This window comes from Anolis carolinensis, chromosome 1, assembly GCF_035594765.1.
Source record: "Anolis carolinensis isolate JA03-04 chromosome 1, rAnoCar3.1.pri, whole genome shotgun sequence".
In the NCBI taxonomy this organism is placed as follows: Eukaryota; Metazoa; Chordata; class Lepidosauria; order Squamata; family Dactyloidae; genus Anolis; species Anolis carolinensis.
In genome coordinates this window covers 94,773,952-94,789,295 of record NC_085841.1, presented here as the reverse complement: position 1 = coordinate 94,789,295, position 15,344 = coordinate 94,773,952, and the positions used below count along the sequence as shown (strand labels likewise).

The 15,344-nt window shown below is 36.4% G+C and overlaps 1 protein-coding gene across 2 annotated transcripts in view; it reads right to left on the bottom strand.

The window, feature by feature from the left end:
- The window catches only part of man1a1 (mannosidase alpha class 1A member 1), a 63,136-nt gene that overhangs the window by 21,482 nt on the left and 26,310 nt on the right, over positions 1 to 15,344 (bottom strand). For both annotated transcript variants that reach the window (XM_003215592.4, XM_062979405.1), the window contains 2 exons: positions 12,339 to 12,419; positions 7,324 to 7,418 (listed from right to left, as the gene is read on the bottom strand). In XM_003215592.4, the coding sequence (XP_003215640.1) occupies positions 7,324 to 7,418; positions 12,339 to 12,419 (176 nt within the window). The remainder of the gene's footprint in view (positions 1 to 7,323; positions 7,419 to 12,338; positions 12,420 to 15,344) is intronic.

Sequence of the window (15,344 nt, the reverse complement as noted above, 5' to 3'; positions counted from 1 at the left end):
AGAGATTTAATAATATATGAAGATGAAAAATACAGATTTAAAACTCAAGAAGAACTGAAGGATGAAAGACTTCACCTACAGTGGTACAGATATAGGCAACTTAAAGAAAGATTTTCACTAGATAGTAAAAAGATGGGATTCAAAAGGGACCAATTGAAATTTGAAAAGGAACTGTGTACTAATGAAGAACACCTTATTGGAAAAATATATAATGTATTACTGAAGATGGAAATGGAAACTGATAAAGGATTGTATTATTAAATGGGCACAAAATGTCGGGCACAACACAGAACAAGATAAATGGGGAAAATGTAGACTATTGGCTTATTTTATTTTGAATATTTTTATTACATTACTATTAATTTGTTACAAAGAAAAGAAAAATCTTTACAATTCATATAATTAAGTCTTTTCCTTCCCCCAGTGTTCTAATGTAGACTATTGGCTTAAAGAAAATTCTCTGTTATGATCTTAAGAGAAAAATGTTATAAAATGATGAACAGGTGGTACCTGACCCCAGCAAAACTAGCTAAAATGTGTAAGGGAAGAAACAACAAATGCTGGAAACGCAAAGAAGAGGAAGGGACTTTCTTCAACATGTGGTGGTCGTGCAAAAAAAAAAAAGCCAGAGAATTCTGGAGCAATATACAAAAAATGTTCAATATTTTTTTCAATCAAATATACAATTATTTATTTTTACTGGGAATGTCAAATAACCAAACAAAATCAATAAACTCTAAAGTATTACACTACATGAAAATAACAGCAATAACAGTACAAAACACAGTTTTGGAAGAAGGCAGACCTCCCAACAATAGAAAATGGATAGTTAAAGTCTTTAAAATAGCATAAATGGATAAATTAGCAATAATAAAAAAGAAAAAACACACAAAAAACTTTATTAAGGACTGGGAACCATTTCTAAACTATGTAAAAAAGAAAGAAGGAAACATTTTTATAGGAGGCTTCATAATTTAATCTGTTAGAATCTGTGTAGGGAATTTATAAATAATAAATAAGGAAGGAAGAATAGAAAAACAATGTAATAGGAAGGAAGAATTGAATTATATATGAATGTCTCCAACCCAAGTGACTAAATTGGGAGAGGTGGGAAGAGGAGAGGGTATAGCCAAATACAAATGTTGTATAGATGTCAGGAAGTGTTGTATAGGTTCATGCATATATATATATATATATATATATATATATATACACACACACACACACACACACACACACACACACATGTATATAGATTTGTTTCACTGTTTTATATGAATATGTAAATCAAAAATAAAATCATATCAATCAAGAGAAAGATAGTTGTGGTTCAGTGGAAAGAAGGAAGCTTTATTGCTTAAAGTATTTTTAGTTTGGTAAAAGGCAAAACAAGATGAAAAGGAGAATTGGGTAAGACTATATGGATGATACATTTAATCTGGACTGACCTCTAGGTTTACAGGCTGATAAAAAAACCTGTTTATTATAGAAGGGAGAATCAGATTAAATCATCCCCAATGTTATTTTTATTGTACACATTTCTCCTGCAGTTAACTTTCAACAGTTGTTTTAAAGTTGTACTCTTCTCAAGAAGGGTACACTCTATAGAGAGTGTTCAGAAAATCTTAAGGTGCTTGCTAAGGAATCAAACATATTGCAGAGCACCTCTGTAGGACAACGTTATGTCCACTTCACCATTGTATTTCCAAACCTTTACACCTGAGGAACATTTATTTTTGGAGAACTTGATGTCCATCATATTCCCTGAATTTCATAATTTTCCTCTTGAGGAAGACTTTCTATAGTCAAAATCGGTTGAGGAATTGAAAATCCTCTACGTAGAAATCCTCCTCCAGGAAGCGGAAGCTCCATATATCTGTCTCAGCAGAGAATTATGCATTTATACTTTTGGGATTTACAAACTTCCAAACTTCCTCTCACAAGAGAGTAAGGACTCTGCGCTCTCAAGGAGACACCTCTTGTAAAGTATATATAAAAAGGTAAAGGTAAAGGTTTCCCCTGACGTTAAGTCCAGTCATGTCTGACTCTGGGGGTTGGTGCTCATCTCAATTTCTAAGCCAAAGAGCCGGCGTTGTCCGTAGACACCTCCAAGGTCATGTGGCCGGCATGACTGCATGGAGCGCCGTTACCTTCTTGCCGGAGCGGTACTTATTGATCTACTCACATTTGCATGTTTTCGAACTACTAGGTTGGCAGGAGCTGGAGCTAACAGCGGCCGCTCCCGGGGTTTGAACCTGGGACCTTTTGGTCTGCAAGTTCAGCAGCTCAGCGCTTTAACGCCCTTCGCCACCGGGGTTCCAAAGTATATATAAGGTTACTTATTTGGGACTCTCATTGAATGATCATACACTTCTTTTGCCAAATGAATATCACTGTTATAAGAGTTTGTGTATATAACAAATTTATGCTTATTGTGTGTCTATTAATACAGTAGAGTCTCACTTATCCAACACTCGCTTATCCAATGTTCTGGATTATCCAACGCATTTTTGTAGACAATGTTTTTAATACATCATATTTTGGTACTAAATTCGTAAATACAGTAATTACTACATAGCATTACCATGTATTGAACTACTTTTTCTGTCAAATTTGTTGTATAAAACAATTATCCCAGTAAAAAACATCATATACATGTATGGAAACCGTTATGACATTGTTACTATATTACACAAATCAAAAATAAAATACAGTAGAGTCTCACTTATCCAACACTCGCTTATCCAACGTTCTGGATTATCTAACGCATTTTTGTAGTCAATGTTTTCAATACATCATGATATTTTGGTACTAAATTCGTAAATACAGTAATTACTACATAGTATTACCATGTATTGAACTACTGTTTCTGTCAAATTTGTTGTCTAACATGATGTTTTGGTGCTTAATTTGTAAAATCATAACCTAATTTGATGTTTAATAGGCTTTCCCTTAATCCCTCCTTATTATCCAACATATTCGCTTATCCAATGTTCTGCCGGCCCGTTTATGTTGGATAAGTGAGACTCTATTGTATTAGATTATAAAACCAGTATTATTGTAATTGTTACACTATTGTAGGAAGAGAATCAACTCATTTGAAATGTGGTGTTGGAAGATGCAATGGTCTGCCAAAAAAGACCAATTAATAAGTTCTAGAGTGAATCAAGCCTGAACTCTCATGAAAATCCAAGATGAGATTGTTGTACTTTTGATGTATCATGAAACACTGGCTGACTGGAAAAGATCATAATGCTTGGTAAAGTGGAAGGGAAGACCATCAGAGTACAGGTGGATTAATTCAATCAAGAAAGTCATGGATTCATAGCTTTTAGGAGCTGAGCAGAGGTGTCGATGAGAGCATGTCCTAGAGGTCTTTCATTCATAGGGTTGGTGCAAGCTTGATGGTAATCAACAACAAAGCATTCATCATGATATGTTTAGTAAACAGCGAGCTGGAAAATAGGGTTGGCTTCAAAAAATTGCATTTGAAACTCCTTGGCATCCATTGGTGACCAATATTTAGCATCCTTGACATATTACAGCCCAAAGACCAATGCAGGGACATATCCTTTCCATCTCAGGATAATATCAACTTCAATCAGATTCATGTCCTCCCAGTGGCTGATAAACTCTGAAAATCTGTATTGGTATTGTTTCCTTGATATTTGTTTTGCTACTTGTGACACTCATTAACAGCACTATTGATCATACACCTCAGATAGTTAAAGTATCAACTGCAATGTTTCTTCATATCAGTGAAGTTAGATCCAGATAAAGATTTCTTATTTAATGTTAACCTCTGCAGCAGAGTTCACAAACACAGATTATACTTCTGAATGCCACTGTTTGCTGTCACTTTAATATCAGTATACTTAAATCATCTTTAAATACTAAAGTCCTTAATGCACTCTCATGCAATAAGATATGACATTTCAGTCCTATAGAATCACAATTTATTGCAGAAGGCAGAAAAATCTAAAATAACACAGAGATGTCATAATATTGTCACCTGTTGTAAATAACACCCCCAGATTTTAGTGACTTGTCTCATAGCCCCCCCCCCCCCGCCCCCCTTATCAGCTGAAATGCAATGTGGCAAAAGCAGATGCAACATGCTTTGGCGATCAGTAGGATGACCTCATTTCAGGAAAATCAAATTATTTTCAACGGGAGGGGGCAACTGAATATATTTGATAAGAAACCTCAAGATACAATTTATTTTTATTTGCTTTCTGAGTGTGCAATTTGGATGGAAAATACTACATTTTGCATGCAAATACATGTCTCTGAACATGGGAATCCACAACTCACAATTTTTTTTATCCTAGTACATGAGAGTTCAAAAAAAATCACCTTTTAGAACAAGTAAATTTTATTCGTCCTTCAGAATACCCTACATTATTGACATGTTTCCTGCCAGACACCTTGCCTAAATTATCTGACAACTGCAGTCCTACAAAATAACCCAACTGTACTCAATGTTTTGTCGAAGGCTTTCATGGCCGGGATCACAGGGTTGTTGTATGGCTTTCGGGCTGTGTGGCCATGTTCCAGAAGTATTCTCTCCTGACGTTTTGGGCTGTGTGGCCTCTGAGGATGCCTGCCATAGATGTGGGCGAAACGTCAGGAGAGAATACTTCTGGAACATGGCCACACAGCCCAAAAGACATACAACAACCCTGTAATCAATGTTGTTTATAAATTAGCAAAGACATATCAAGTCAGCTGCAAATCATGAAAACTAGTTGCTTGTTGGAACAAAAATTAACTGTGTGTGTGTATGTGTGTGTGTGCGCGTGTATGTATATGTGTGTGTGTGTGTGTATATATAGGAGAGAGGGAGGGGGAGGGAACACAAGGAATTTTCTGGAACAAACACAGTGTTGTAGTTGAGTCTGCTGGCAATATTACCAATGGTAGTAGAAGTACTAGTAGGAGGAAAAGGGATAATCTTGAGCAGGTGCCAGATGAAGAACAGCAAAGGAAACAGATCCGGGAGATACTTATAGCACCTTCTGAGGAAGACACGTTTGAAGGGTTTTCAAGTGATGAGGAATCAATGATTGAGGGAGGAGACGGGATGGATGTGAATAGAGGAACTAAGAGGGTTACTCGGGAGCCGGAATCAGATGAAGAAGCTCTGGGATATACTTACTGCTCCCACAGAGGAGGAGTCATTTTTGGGTTTCTCTGGGGATGATGGGTTTGAGAGTGATGAAAATGGGGAGGGCACATCCGACTGGACTAGGGTACAAGAAATAAGGGATATGGGCGCAGAGCCAACTCCTAGTGATGCGTTTGTGGGGTCTTCGGGACAGGAGGATTGGCAAACAGCTGATACACTGAAACTTTATGGTTCTTAAACTAAACTTTGCATGGTTTAAGATAAATGGCTAATACAATATATCATTTTGTAAATCTCTGTATAATTTATAGAAGAAGTACACCAGTAATGCCTGCCATTTTCCATTTTGCAATAACACTTTATCATGCTAGTTGATTTTATACCTCATGAAGCTTCTTTCATAGCCCAATATGGCAATTTTTATGTTCCTAATTATGTATATTCATCAATGTTTTTGCCTGTCACCCAAAAAAGTTTCCTTAATGCAGAAGTTGCAAGAATGTTAGTTATGTAAGATGAATTGTCCATCACTATGCTTACAGCGATGACTTACATTATGACTAATTTATAACTGACATCTTATGCTTCCATAATATATAATTCTCTTTATTAATCTTGACAAAGTGGTATGTTTTTAATTCTATCAATACATGATAGTAATTCTGTGGAAGACAGGTACTTGACTTTTACCTTGTTATACAATTTCTTGTGACAGAAGTATCTTAATTTACAATAAACAAAGTCTGTTTATGGTGAATGGCAGTTGTGCCGTAACATGCATTTTTTCAGTTTTCTTTCTACTTTCTCAGTATTGGTTTATTGGTTATTCAGTAAGGGGCAACGGCTTTTGTTTTTACGTTTCCTACTCATACAAGGTTCTCTAATATTACAATGATGAATGACACATTAAACAGAAATGAGGCAAATGGCATGCTGAAGGAACAAGAAGACTGGCACTATGTGAGATGATTTGGTAATTTAATGCACATAAGCAGTTGCCCCATCTAAACTTTTAAAAATATCAAGGTTTTTTTTTTGAATAATCACCTTGTCAAAGCATACAACTCTTTTTATAGAGCACCAGTCAGCGAAGAAATAATTTAAATCTTCTAAAGTTTGCGTAGTAGAATTTATTTTTAAAATGTTTTATTGATTCTGCCAAATACAGATAGTAGTTTCTAACAAAATATTCAATAGTTTCTTTAGCCATTCCAGCTTCCTGATAAACTTTTCTGGGTTGCAGAAACAGTGTATAGTTGCACAATCCTGCTACACTAAGAATAAATACAAGTGGGAACTGCAACAAAATGGTGTGCTGTGATGCAGGTAGGGTCAGGATTAAACTAGGTATACCCCTACTTGTGATACTTCATTTCTTCTCCTCAGTTTTCCATCCCATTGCATTCAATACCCTTAAACATGTTCATGTTACATTTTTATTAACCTGCCTTTGGCTTTTATTTCTTTCTATACATGAAATATGCTACACATAACTTGGCAGCATAAAGGAGCAACATTTAAAGAATGAGTTCTCAGCAAATGGATTAGAAAACTCTGTATAGTGTCAACCAATACATCTCATTATAACTTGAAATATTTCATACTATATGATCCAAAGACCAGTGTAACTGTACACAAGCTAGCTCAGCCCTTTCCACTCTGCTATCTTCCATAATTGCTGGGCTACAACCTGCCTCTTCCCCAGTAAGTCTGAACAACTTAATTTATATATTGGCTACCAATACATTAACTTTGTTCATACAAGACATAACTGAACCAGAAAGTCCAAGGATGAATTTTAGGAGGTTAACATTCAAGCTTAGAATACTATGATAGGGTTAAATCTTCTGAAGATGCCTGCCACAGATACAGGCAAAACGTCAGGAGAAAATGCTTCTAGAACATGGCCATAGCCCAGAAAAAACATCACCCCTATGATAGGGTTCATTTGCTATAGAATTTCAGAGCACAGTATGACAAGTAAAAAATAATTACCATGACAGCGAGAACAAAAAGTAGAAACAATGTTGACAACTTGCAATGAAAATGTAAGGGAAGAGGCGAAACAACAATGCTGATTCAGACTTTTGAGAAAAAGGAACACAATTGGCGAGACAATACAGGTAAGTATGTCAATTTTAAATGCTGAGCTAAATAAACAGAAGTTATTTTACTTGGAATTTGGAAGTTTTTACCTTTTGATATTTAGTAATGCCCAAGGAATTCCTGTGGGAGTGTTAAAGGCTGGAAGCAGCTTCTCTCCTAGTTCCACTGCTTTCTTTCGAAATATCTGTAAAGTTATAATAAGCATCTGTAAAGTGATACCTGTAAAATTATAATAAGCAGTGATCATGTGATAACTGAAACAAAGTTTCTTATTCAGCCTAGAAATATGAATTAAACTCTGACCAGAAGTTATACAGTAAACCAACAGACTGCGGTATGCAGAATTCATTCTTTATAACAACTTTATCGGCACCTGAGGTCATTCTACAAGACAGAATCAACAATGAAATATGTTTATGTTGAGAACTCCCAAGTACTGCATGTTACAATCTTGTTATCTTTTTTTTTGCGCGGGGGGGGGGGGGGAGGAAGAGCAGGAGGCAAAAACAATATGCAGGAAAGACAAGAGGTATCTTGACAAATGTCTTTACAACTTTACAATAGAATGTTAAATTTAAATGATCTGTACAAATATGAAGCAAGAAAACAAAAACAGACAGTATTCAAGCAGGCAGCTGGAACCAGAACAGTTCAATAATTATGATATTTAATATAAAGTCACACTTTTCAAAATGAAGTGTAAGAAAGGCTGAACCTTGACAAATAGCACAAACATTATCTTATCTGTCTTTCTCTCAGGTGGATTTTTACCCAAAAAACTGAATGAACAGACTGCCCATGCATCATTTCATCCACTTCTCATCTTTTGCCATTAATAGAATAAATTGTGGCCCTAGTTCAATTAAGTAGACTGTATCTTATTTCCATTTCAGGTTTGAAATACTATCCCAAATACAAAAGGTAACACACAGCTTTTTTGTTTACTATCCACTGATAACATTGAATATCCAACAAAGCAATTTTTTTTTAAAAGGGCCTTATTTATCCTTTCATATACTATGCCTGTAAAAAAGGTGGAGGGAGATGGGGAAAAAGAAAATGATACTTTCCTGCTTAAGCTTCCATAATTCTTATATGCCTGTTATGGGGGCAGTGATAAAGCACACTTACAGCAGCACACCACCACACAGGAGAACTGGAAAAGCCATTTATTATCATTTGTTTCAAGTGTGGAAAATACTGAATATGTTATGGTATATAAATATTTAATTTTATCATCTCTGACAAAGATGAATATTTGCATTCCATTCATTCTGTGCACTACATTTTGTTGGCAGTTGCTGAAACATTCTCAAATCAGATCTGATATACATTCATTTTCTAATATTCCAATCAAATTCCTTTGCTTCATTGTAAATACTTGCAGTGCAAGATTTCGTTTACTCTATGGCTGTCATTTCTGTAAGAAAACCATCATAAAGTCACAGAATTGAAAGGGACTTCATGGACTACCAAAGCATTTCCAGTACATAGATGCCCAGCCTTTTTTATATATGTCACGAAAGAGAGACCCTACCATCTCTCTCAGCAAAAGTTTGTTCTTTTTTACTTTTATGATAGTTCATGTGAACAATATAAAGACCCAGCGAGAATTAAGATCACCATTTATGGTGTTCAGTAAGTTGAAAAATGACTCGTATGTACAAAGAATCTTAAAAAAACCCCATATAAATTGATCTGAATTCTCAACTCTTCTTAGACTGGTTTGGCATCTCATTCCTGTGAAACATGACTTCTCTTTGAACAATGACACATTTGCAAAATTAAACTAAAAGAACAAAATGAGCATTTACTTTAGTAGGTCTGGGCAGAAAGACTAATTGTTAGATGGTATTTTCTGCAAAATAGGCTTATTTGGCTAACCCCCACCTGTTGTCCTTATCCTGACAAAGAACATTATATTCAAACAAGCCTTCAACAGGTTGAGGAGTCTTTATCCAGAATTCTCAAATCCCAAATACCCCAAATTGTGAAATTGTCTACAAAGGTGGCTGAGAGGGTGACATCTTTGCTTTCTGATGGTTCAGTCTGCATTAACTTTGTTTCAAAATTATTAAAACTATTGTATAATCAGGCTATATGTATACGGTATATGTGAATTAATTTCATGTTTCGACTTGGGTTCTATCTCCAAGTTACTTCATTACGTGTGTGTGTGTGTGTGTGTGTGTGTATATATATATATGTGTGTGTGTGTGTGTGTGTATATATATATGTGTGTGTGTGTGTGTGTATATATATATATATACATACATATATATATAGATAGATAGATAGATAGATAGATATAGATATAGATATAGATATAGATATAGATATATATGTAAAAACAGCTATTACAATTTTTTTTTAAAAATCCAATATCCAAACTATTTTTAGCCACAAATATTTGGGGTATGGAATACTCTACATATATTTATAATTTACAGTGTTTCATTCAGATGATTTAATGTGCTGTAAACTACCTTGGATCCAGTTTTGGGTGAAAACCAGAAAATAAATAATAAAAATTAACTTACATCAACACATTTGCTTTTAACTATTTACACTGTCATTTTATTTTAAAGGTGCTTTCCACTGACTCCTATAAGTAATTGTTAATTGTAATTATTAAAATATTTAATCAGAGCTAGGTATAAATAGTTACCACATGCCATTAAGCACATCACTTATGATTTTAGCAAGGCTGATAAACTTGACCTTTTGATAAAGGACAAGTAGGCTTTTTAAATGGAAGCTTTTTTATTTTTACCCATGTGGACAAAAAGTGAACTGCTGTGTTTTTTTTAAATCGCGTTATAAGCAAAATGAGGACATACTGCAACTCACTTCTGGTGTGAGAGAATTGGCGGTCTACAAAGATATTGCCTAGGGGATGCCCGGATGTGTTAACCATCCTGTAGGAGGCTTCTCTCATGTCCCTGCATGAGAAGCTGGGGCTGACATATCGAAGCTCACCCCTTCTTGCAGATTCGAACCACTGACCTTCAGGTCTGCTGTTCAACTGGCACAAGGGTTTAACCCAGTGATTCCCAAAGTGGGCGCTACCGCCTCCTGGTGGGTGCTGCAGTGATCCAGTGGGGCAGGCAGACACTTGGGAAGAGGCCCCGCCCCTTGTGTCCTGGCAGGTGCTGCAGGACAGGGATAGAAGCTCAGCCCTGCCTCAGAGCTCATAACTCCACCCATCCCAGTCCTGGCCGCCCATTTGTGGCCCTGCACACCTCACCCTCCCAGCCCTGCATCTTGAACTAGGGGAGAGGCTCAGCCCCGCCCTCATGAGCAGGAGCCATGCCCACTCCCTCTAAACCACGCCCCCTTTCCAGGGGGTGCTGAGTAAAATTTTTTTTCTGGAAAAGGGGTGGTAGGCCAAATAAGTTTGGGTACCACTGGTTTAACCCACTGCACCACCACGGATCCCAAACTGCTGTGGTAAAATGATGCCCATACTGGACATGTTTTAGAGTTTAAAATATTTTGTTATCTTCAATTTTGATACAAATAAATCATTTTTGTGCTGTTTTGGAAGCACATTATTCTTTCCATACAAGCCAGACATGGCCTTTCATGACTAGAAAGAGTGGCTATATTCTATACATTAGTATCAGATGACAACAATCTTGTTTTGATAAGGTGCAATTACACTTCTAGAAATGGAAACTAAATTGCAATTTAACTATTCTATTCTAATAAGTAATAAAAGCTAGGCAGTAAATGATAATTTTAAAACTTAAATTAATTAACATAATTTATGGTATTACTTGAGCAGGGTGGTATCACTGGAGCAGACTAAACATATGCTCTGATAAATATAAATACATTTTTATTTCAGATTACAAGTTTTGTTGCTTCCAATTTTGTTTTATAGAAATCTTCACAGAGGATAAACAATTATCAGTTTGAAAACATACAGCATTCTTATACATACAATAATGTATATGCAGGAATGTTATAATGAGGCATTTTTATCTTAAATGTTTCATGGATTTTACACAGAGTATTTTGGGAGCAAAGGAAGACCTCCTCTCCCATTAGAGAATCAGAACCGTCTATAAAAATTATCAATCTGAAACCATTTTTAAAAAGCGATGCCAGTTCATTCACAGGAATAATAAAATGGAAATACATAACTAGTTTGGAATACTTCTTCACTGATACTACCAAGCCTGGGATTTCAGAGCACTTTGTACATGTGTGCTGTAGTTTCCTTACACACAGCAGAAAATGCTTTCCATAATTAAGACGATAAAAGCCAGCTATATTAAGGAAATTATTTTAAAGCACATGTGGCTGCTGGAGTCAGACTGTGGTCTTTAAGTAGAATTAAGCATTTAAGAGAAGACCAAGAGACTATAAATCCTCTTCCTCCAGTTTCCTCCTTATCAGAACAAGACTGAAAGTAAACTCAGCAGAACTTAAGAATGCCTTCCCAGCCCCCAATTTATGGCAAGCATTTATCCGCTGCCACATCAAAATTAAGTGGTGGAATTTTTCATGAAAAGAAAGGAACAATGCAGACCCACAGACTCTGATAAAAGTAACTGCCCACAAACACCTGCAAGAGTAGAATGTAACAACTCAGCACAACAATCCTTAGAAGTAGATTTACATATTCAGAAAAAGCACATGGCTGAAACTATATCCAGAAGCACCAAGCTCTTCCAAGGCACAGGCTACCAGGTAAAGTTTTTATGTTCCCATCCTAGTGTTTAAATAATCAATGAAGAATTATTATATTCAGTTATGGTTGTGCTACCCTTTGAGTGCTGGACCCAACACTAGGAGCTGTACTATGCTAACTTCTTACATTGTGGATTTCAGATTTTTGTTTGTTTTCCTCATCAGATAGATAGATAGATATATAAATAAAAACTGGGAACGTATCTTCTTTGTTGAAAAGCAGATTTACAGGTAATCTCCTTTAAATTATATAAATCTAGTAATTGCTGTGAGCAGCAGTATTTCTCCAACCAGTCTGACAAGGATATATTATTGGCTGTTTTCTAGTCACACTCATAGAACTTTGTACTTTAGACTGTAACTCTGCAACAATGGTAGTTTACTATTTGACAGTACATAATCTTACCTCTTCTCCAGAAAGATAATACGCTGAAAGCAGCCCACCAACAAAACGAATGTTCACTTCAAAAACAGAGACTTCTGCATTCTAGGAATACAAATACATTCAGGGTTTCAAGTTAATTTTCAACATGAAAATGTTAACCAAATGTCAATAATAGTTTCTAATGCATTTTGTATAGCTTTCTTGTATAGCTCTAACATAAAGATACTATATTTGAGTTTGTAATCATGGCTAGAAATGTGGTATATATCAAAGAAAGTAAACTAGTCACTTTGAATTCTTCCTTGTCACTAGGAGCTTCAACCATTCTATATTTTGAATTCTTTTCTTTTAGGAGTTCACAATTTATTAGAAAATATTTAAGAGCAATTAGTATAAACCAAGGCCAGACAGCAGTTAATTATGAATTGTAGCAATTCCAAAGCTTTACAAGGTAATCCAAACTGAATGTATAGGATTAATATGCATTCTATACTAAGAAAGTAGTAATTGACTACATAGGTTCTTCCATAAATACATTTCAGTGGGACTATGGAGGGCTCATTTCAGTGTTATGTTGGAATATGTCATAAAATCAAACCAGACATCATAGATTCCATCAGCCCATTGATGGGATATTGGTAATAATTTCATCCAACCTTTTGCCCAATGCAAACTCTGCAATGCAGGATGAAGATACAGCGATCTCAAGATATGGTGACCAAACTTATTTGCTTATTTGCAGTTTTAGCTCTACCATTGCTGGGGACAGTTATCTTCATTTGGATGCTAGTAACATTTAGGCCCTTCAGTTTGCTCCCATTGTTTCTAGTCCTGCACTCAGCAACATGAAACAAACATGCTCCATCTTCTGACTCACAATCTTTCAGATATTTTAAGGTCATTAGCATTTCTCCCCTTTATTGTCCCTTCAAAATAAAAATACATGTCTTTGAACAGTTGCACACTAAGCTTGGTGTCCAAATCCCTCACCATTTATTGTAAACACCTTGATGAGGACTGCAGCCATGGGAATGGCTTTTCCCGGAAGAACCTGGGAACTGTGAAATATGTTCCCAATGTTGATTCTGCAGGAAATAGGATTTTTCTTCAGCAACACCCTCTCCCCTCTCTCTATATATAGAGAGAGCAAATTGGCCCTTAAATTACTTTCTGATTTACCAATGTTCAGATGCTTCGAAACCATCTGAATATTCTATCATTTAAAAATATCAGCCCCAAATAAGCTTCTACTAGATGTGCTGAAACTAACAACTGTTCAAATCACAAATCTTGCAGGGTATGTTATACAATCCATTGATGCATGTGGAACAAATGGAGCAAGAGATTGTATTCAGTATAGATTTGAAAGCCCTGTTTTTAATAGGATAGGTATCCTTGACCTCATTATGGCAAGCTTGAAGCACCCTGGGAAAGCATGTGGATGAGAGAGATTTGAAAAACAGCTGAAGACTCTTTACCGTGACATCCAGGAAGCCAATCTGTACCACACAGGTGAATGGAGGAGTGGAGGAGGAATTGGGAGTTTACTGAATACTGAATCAGAATTCATTATAAGAGGATTATTATTAATGATGTCCCAGAAGTGTACTACTTTAAAATATGTTTAAAAGTTCTTCCTTCTGCCAAATAACTTCTGAACCATTATAAAGATCTACAGAAATCCAAGGTAAAGCATGAAATATCTGAAAAAAACTGCAAATAAATATGCCACATAATAAAAATGAGCTAAAAATGCAATGGAGTCACCAATATTAAGAATGAGTGTACCGTGGTGAATTCTTATTTTCATTATCAACAATTATCTCTATGAATTAAGGAAAACGTTGGAGAGGCAGATCTTGAATGAGAAGATTTCAGTATAATCAGCAGATCACCTCTCTTGATAGATATCTGACTGAGGTATGCATTATGATGAGGAAATATGCAATGGGAGGACATGGAAAGGGCCTTGTCTGCTGTGGATTATACTGTGACAAAAATGCTGTAATTCTGGCTTGCTTACTAAAGCATTTGGAATATTATTGTTTTCATCCAAATTTGCACATGCAATAGTTTTAAATTGTTTTAACTGCTTTTAAATTGTCCTGTTCTGAGTGGTTTAATGTGTTTTTAATCTTTAAATCAATTACAGTGTTCCCTCAGTTATCGTAGGTTTTCTGTTAAAGGACCACCCGTGATAAGTGAAAATCCGCAAAGTAGGGACTCTATATTTATTTTAATAAATACTCTATATCCTCCCTCCTTTAATGTACAGTACGTACTGTATTAAGCCATGGCTATCAAGCTGCGGAGGGCTTTGTGCATGGACTTGGAGGCGGGGCACCGCTGCCGTCAACACTCCATGCATGCCCTGCTGCCGCCGCTCCGCATGTGCGCACCCTATCTTGCTTCTCCGCGCATGCACAGAGTAGTGACAGCAGGCAGGGTCAGTGCCATATGAGGTGACGCCGTCCAGAATTGGGCCCTCAGGGATCCAGCTGGGGCAGGGGAGGAAAGAGACCCTGCCCCGGCCCAGTGGTTTTTGAAGTGCAGGCCAGGCCTACTGGCACTGCCTGTGGGTGGCTGAGGAGGACAGGACAGGCCACACACCTCAGCTGGGGCCCGCATCTGAGAAAACCCGCAAAACAGCGAGTCCACGAAAAGCAAAGTAGCGAGGGAACACTGTATACTGTTTTAAATAATTTCAAACTATTCATTTTGATTTCTTTGTATGTAAGCCCAGGTATAATGCACAATATAAATATTTTAATTATTAAATACAAATATAGAATAGCCACACTAGAAGGCGGAAAGAAGAGGATGGTCTTTTACTCATGAATCAATAAACCCAGCTTTGGATCAGGATCTTTCCCTCCAGTTTAGACAGCACTAGTTGGAGCCTCCTTTTCACAAGAAATCAATTTAAGAATCTGAAACTGGAGGCATATTCTAAAGCCATAGCATTATAACTGTGAGAGGTAATGCAGCCTTCCTCTACAACCACTCTTCCATTACACCATTCAGACC